Genomic DNA, 5,805 nt, shown 5'->3' on the forward strand with positions numbered 1-5,805 from the left:
TATTCACTTTTACTGGTACGAATTATCTTTCATGCGATGTTCTTTTTGAATAATCTTTGATTACGGTGGTATCATTTGTACATTGTGTTCAATAATGCTTGATTGTGGTACGAATAATAACGTGCATGCTTGATTACTTATTAGAGTGGTATTATTAATTTGTATAATGTGTTTTTTATTGACTTGATTTGTAAAGTATGTTCTGTTTGGATAAAGTTTCATGTATGATTTGTAAAATGAATGATGTTGGATTAGAGTGCATGATTTATAAAATGTGTGTTTCTTTCCTGTGGTTTGATTTGTAAAGTATGTTCTGTTTGGATGATGCTTATTCCTGTGGTTTGATTTGTAAAGTATGTTCTGTTTATATAATTGTAAAACGAATGATGTTGGATTAGAGTGCATGATTTATAAAATGTGTGTTTCTTGAATAATGCTTGATTCCCGTGCTTTGATTTGTAAAGTAGGTTCTGTTTGGATAATGCTTCATGTATGATTTGTAAAAGGAATGATATTGGATTAGAGTGCATGATTTAAAAAATGTGTGTTTCTTGATTCCCATGCTTTGATTTGTAAAGTAGGTACTGTTTGGATAATGCTTCATGTATGATTTGTAAAAGGAATGATGTTGGATTAGAGTGCATGACTTATAAATTGTGTGTTTCTTGAATAATGCTTGATTCCCATGCTTTAATTTGTAAAGTAGGTTCTGTTTGGATAATGCTTCATGTATGATTTGTAAAAGGAATGATGTTGGATTAGAGTGCATGATTTATAAAATGTGTGTTTCTTGAATAATGCTTGATTACAGTGTGTTCTTATTAAATAATGCTTGAGTATAGTGGTTTGATTAGTAAAATGTGTTATTTTTGAATAAAGCTAACATGTCTAAATGTTTTAACCTCTGTTTCATTTAGGAAGATTAAAATGGACAGGACAGTTCATATGATTGGATTTCCTTCCAATACCACTGCAAAGAATCTGAAGGAATTTCTTGAAAATAAAGTGGGTAAAGACAATGTTTACGCAATCAGGATTAGGGATACGAGAGCTGCGAGTACAACAAAACAGGCTTTTGTTATGTTCTCAAATGCCAAAATTGCTGAACAAACTATTAACATGTCCCGGTTTGGCCTTCGGTATGGCGACTCAAATATGCGTGTTCAACCCGCAAAAAGAGACTTTGTACCAAACTCCACAGCACTGCTTTGTCGCATGGACAATGTAACCCTGCACTTTGGCTGTCAACTTTCAAAAGAAAGGTTCTGTGTTTTGTGGAAGAAAGCAGATGTTGTAATGAAATTTTCATTTGGATTCGGAAAAATGCTTTTTTTTCTGTCTCATGATGAAAGGGATTATAAGCTAGATCTTCCATTTGACAACATTAAGCAGATATATCAGTTTCAATCTGAAAAAGTTCTTCTAATTCAGGTAGCTTTACTCAAAAGTTATTCCTTACGTAAATTCTTTTCTCACCTTTCCTTCTCATTTTCCGGTTATCTTTTGCTGAAATGCAGCTAAACGTTGCTTTAAATGTAGAAAGAAAATGTACATAGCCGGAAAATTAGTCTGGGATTAAGGTAGAGTTTTGGGTTGAATTGATGCGTTTAACAATTTTTTTTTCGTAGTTTTGTCTTTTGCTGCTTGACTAATACACGGTTTTTTTATTCATGTGCATATTGCTAATGTGGTTTCTTTTCACAGTTATATGGAGCACCCAGGATATATGAGAAGGTTGTACAAACAGCCTCTAATGTTTTTGAGAGCCCTTTTTTCAACTATATCATGGATGACTATGATGATCAATGGGTACGAACAACTGATTTTACTCCATTATGCCTTATTGGGCACTCTACAGCATTGTATTTGGAGTTTCCTGCAAGTCTACAACTTCCGAAATTTGAGGAGAACTCGGTTTTGAGTAAAGAAGTTGAAGAAAAGATTGAGTTGGAACATGGTGAAGCTTTTTCCGACAATGAAGATTTGGTTCCTATTGTAACTCCTCCCTCCGGTGAATGTATACCATTTCAGATAGTGTATCAGGTTAATTCGTTAATGCACAATGGGTGCCTGGTAAGAGTAGATGCGAACTTTTTCAAGCATATTAATTCATTTGAACTTAGCTTTGAATTTTTACAGCAGACCTTTGAGAAACTGTTTTACAAGAAAGAGTGTTGCTATAATCCTCTTAGCTGGATTAGTGAGCAGCATTCAAAGTATCAACCTAATAAGGACGCTCAAATGTCACTTCATCTATCTCCAGATACCGGTTTCGTATATGTGCGGAGGATTTATATCAGTCCCTGTAAGGTGTATTTTTGCGGTCCGGAGCTAAATGTGTCAAATCGTGTGCTACGGCATTTTTCAGCAAAAGCTGACCATTTTGTACGCGTATCTTTTGTTGACGAGGAGCTAGATAGGTTGTATTCAACTGTTTTAGCTTCTCGTATTTCGTCTGAGAGAACTGCCATCTACAATAGAATTCTTTCCGTCCTTCGAAACGGAATAAGTATCGGCACTAGCAGATTTGAGTTCCTCGCGTTCTCTTCCAGTCAATTGCGTGAAAGCTCCTGTTGGATGTTTGATTCAAAATATGATGTTAAAGCTGCAGATGTCAGAAAATGGATTGGCAATTTCCAAGGAATACGGAATGTGGCTAAGTATGCCGCGAGATTGGGTCAATCGTTTGGCTCGTCTACTAAAACCCTAAATGTCAGTAGGGCTGAATTGGAAATTATAGCTGATATTGAAGTCGAAACGAGAGGAACCAAATATTTGTTCTCCGACGGAATCGGGAAGATATCAGAATCATTTGCTAAGAGAGTAGCTTTAAAATGTAGCTGCCATGGCACTCCTTCTGCTTTCCAAATTCGTTATGCCGGATACAAGGGCGTAGTGGCACTTGATCCCAAGTCGACAAAAAAATTATCTTTACGGAAGAGTATGTATAAATACGAGTGTGACAATACGGGCTTGGATGTACTTGCATATAGCAAGTATCAGCCTTGCTTTCTCAATCGGCAGTTAATTATACTTTTGTCATGTCTTGGTGTTCCAGATTGTTGTTTTGAGAAAAAGCAAAACCAAGCTATTGAGATGTTAACTGATCCGTTAAGGGTTGAGGAAGCACTGGATATGTTTTCAGGAGACACTGATGTTTTAAAGGATATACTCTCTTGCTACAAGCCTGATGCTGAGCCGTTCCTATGTATGATGCTTCAAGCTTTAGGCGCATCAAAATTGGTCGAATTGCGTACAAAAACTAGAATCTTTCTTCCAATGGGAAGATTGATGATGGGCTGCTTGGATGAGACCAGAACATCGGACTACGGACAAGTATTCGTGCAATACTCCGGTATTAAATCGAATCAGCAACATGTCTGGGTGGGAAAAGTGGTAATTGCTAAAAGTCCATGTTTGCATCCGGGGGATGTTCGCGTTCTAATGGCTGTGAATGTACCGGCTTTGTCACACATGATAGATTGTGTAGTTTTCCCACAGAAGGGAGCCAGGTAAGACTTGCTATTTAACCTCTTTTCATAAGTCGCTTTTGTATAGCTGTTAGGGCTCTTTCCAATTCTATTAATATAAAACTAGTTGATAGTTCTGGCAAAGTATAAATTTGCAAACATGTACTACTACTAACTTCAGTATCTGAACTGCAATCTTAGACCTCATCCCAACGAATGTTCGGGGAGTGATTTGGACGGTGATGTCTATTTTGTCTGCTGGGACCCAGACTTAATTCCATGTATCCAAATTCCACCTATGGACTACACGTCGGAGGCAAGTGTGCAGCTGGAGCACGATGTTACAATTGAGGTATTACATATCTATATTTAATACACTTTAGAAATTCTATATCGTCAACTAAGGTTGCTTGTTAGATTATCTGACACTTCATTCTGTGATCAAATGCATCCTTTCTTCGCAACACTTAAGTAGTAATAAACATAGACTATCGAACTATAGAACTCCCATGTTCCTGCTCTAGAAATTTCCCGTTTATTTTTTGACAAAGTTGTAACTGAGAATCATTTGTAGTGGAGGATGACTATTGATCAATCTGCCCCCTCTTTTTTGGGGATTGAGGCTTTGTTGAATAGAGGATACTCTTAGTTTCTAGATGTTCCCCTTGAATTATATATCTATATTTAAAAAGTTTTTTGTTTCATGTTCCTGCTCAATAAATATTTAAGTGAATGAGTTATTTGTATACATTTAATAGCCACCTTAGAACTGGTGCTTATCTTGCATTCGAGTGGTGGAAAAATTATACATGAGATCTTCTTGGCCATTATATTTTCTCTTTTTTGAGAGATTTCATTTTCTTTATGCAGGAGGTTGAGGAGTATTTTGCCAACTACATTATAAATGACAACTTGGGAATCATTGCTAATGCTCACGCTGTAATTGCTGATAGGGAGCCTGGGAAAGCAATGAGTAAGCCGTGTCTAGAACTCGCTAAAAATTTCTCCATTGCAGTGGATTACGCAAAAACTGGAAAAGCAGCTGAAATACCTTCTAATATACGTGTTAAGGAATATCCCGACTTCATGGAAAAGTCCGATAAACCTACCTATGAGTCTAAGAGTGTGATTGGGAAGTTATTCCGCGGAGTGAGAGACGTTGCTCCTCATACGAACCATATCAAGACATTTACCTGGGAAATGGCGAATCAGTGTTATGATTCTGAGATGGAAGTTGATGGCTTTAATGAGTACATAGATGATGCCTTCTGTTACAAAAAGAGTTATGATTACAAGCTCGGAAATCTTATGGACTGTTACGGCATCAAAACCGAAGCAGAAATTATCAGTGGAAACATAATGAAAATGTCGAAAGCTTTCAACAAGAGAAGGGACCCTGATGCTATTGGAATGGCAATTAAATCCTTGCGAAAAGAGGCTAGGTCTCTGTTTAATGAAAAGGGAAGCTTAATTGAGACTGAAGCTTCTGATGTATATGCCAAAGCCTCAGCTTGGTATTATGTTACATATCATCCTAGTTACTGGAATCGCTGCAATGAGGGGATGAACCGCGATCATTTTCTTAGTTTTCCGTGGTGTGTTTCTGACAAGCTGGTGCAAATTAAAAGGAACAAAGCAAATAGTTGAAAACGATAGGCTTAGACTATTGTAGTTATTAGTATCTACTCCAATACATGTATAAAAAAACCTTTACTTGCTGTTCTTATTATCAGCATGTGCAGTTTCTGCTGATGAAGGTACAGTACACTAGCCTAACCATTCTGCTTGTTTTTTGGTCTTTGATATATTGTGTGAAACTTGGTTATTAACTTGGAATGAGGAGCACATTGAATGTCATTATTAGTTGATTAGAATACTAATTTGAAGTTTAACTAAATAAAAGTAACGATCTTGTTCTACTTTTATTGCATTATTCAGTAGAGAAGTACTAGAATGAGCATGTGTTGGAGATTCTTGATTTCTTTTTGTTAATTTACTTTGTTGCCCACTTAAGTAGAAGTTTTTACTTAAAAGTCTTTTCTTTTTGGTGAAAATTTCTGATCTTTACTCTGCCCACTTTTAATATGAAGCTATGTAATGCTTCCCAGCTCATGTGACAGTCTTTTTTTTATCAGTTTCTGCTGCATTTCCATTATGGAAATATGCTTAGGTAATGTCCCTGGCCTGAGGATGTAAAAACATATTTTAGTTGCCTGAATTGGAATCCTAGAAATCTGCTTTGAAGGGTATAAATTGCATTTGGCTGCTCAACCTACTAGCATTGTTTCATGTTTTATTCCATTATATTACATCATCTTGTTAAGCTTATTAAGCT

At 36.4% G+C, this 5,805-nt stretch overlaps 1 protein-coding gene across 1 annotated transcript; it reads left to right on the plus strand.

Moving 5' to 3' along the window:
- Positions 1–927: 927 nt before the first annotated feature.
- LOC126672938 (probable RNA-dependent RNA polymerase 1) lies at positions 928–5,117 on the plus strand. Its single transcript, XM_050366885.1, has 4 exons — positions 928–1,431; positions 1,705–3,512; positions 3,672–3,822; positions 4,341–5,117. The coding sequence occupies exons 1-4, from the start codon at positions 928–930 to the stop codon at positions 5,115–5,117; spliced, it is 3,240 nt and encodes a 1,079-aa protein (XP_050222842.1).
- Positions 5,118–5,805: the final 688 nt, after the last annotated feature.

The sequence above is a fragment of the Mercurialis annua genome, linkage group LG3, assembly GCF_937616625.2.
Source record: "Mercurialis annua linkage group LG3, ddMerAnnu1.2, whole genome shotgun sequence".
NCBI classification, from domain to species: domain Eukaryota; kingdom Viridiplantae; phylum Streptophyta; class Magnoliopsida; order Malpighiales; family Euphorbiaceae; genus Mercurialis; species Mercurialis annua.

Coding starts and splice junctions, on each gene's coding strand:
- LOC126672938 (XM_050366885.1), top strand. CDS start 928: ATGGACAGGACAGTTCATATGATTGGATTTCCTTCCAATACCACTGCA. Junction 3,513..3,671: donor TTCCCACAGAAGGGAGCCAG/GTAAGACTTGCT, acceptor CTGCAATCTTAG/ACCTCATCCCAACGAATGTT. Junction 3,823..4,340: donor AGCACGATGTTACAATTGAG/GTATTACATATC, acceptor TTCTTTATGCAG/GAGGTTGAGGAGTATTTTGC.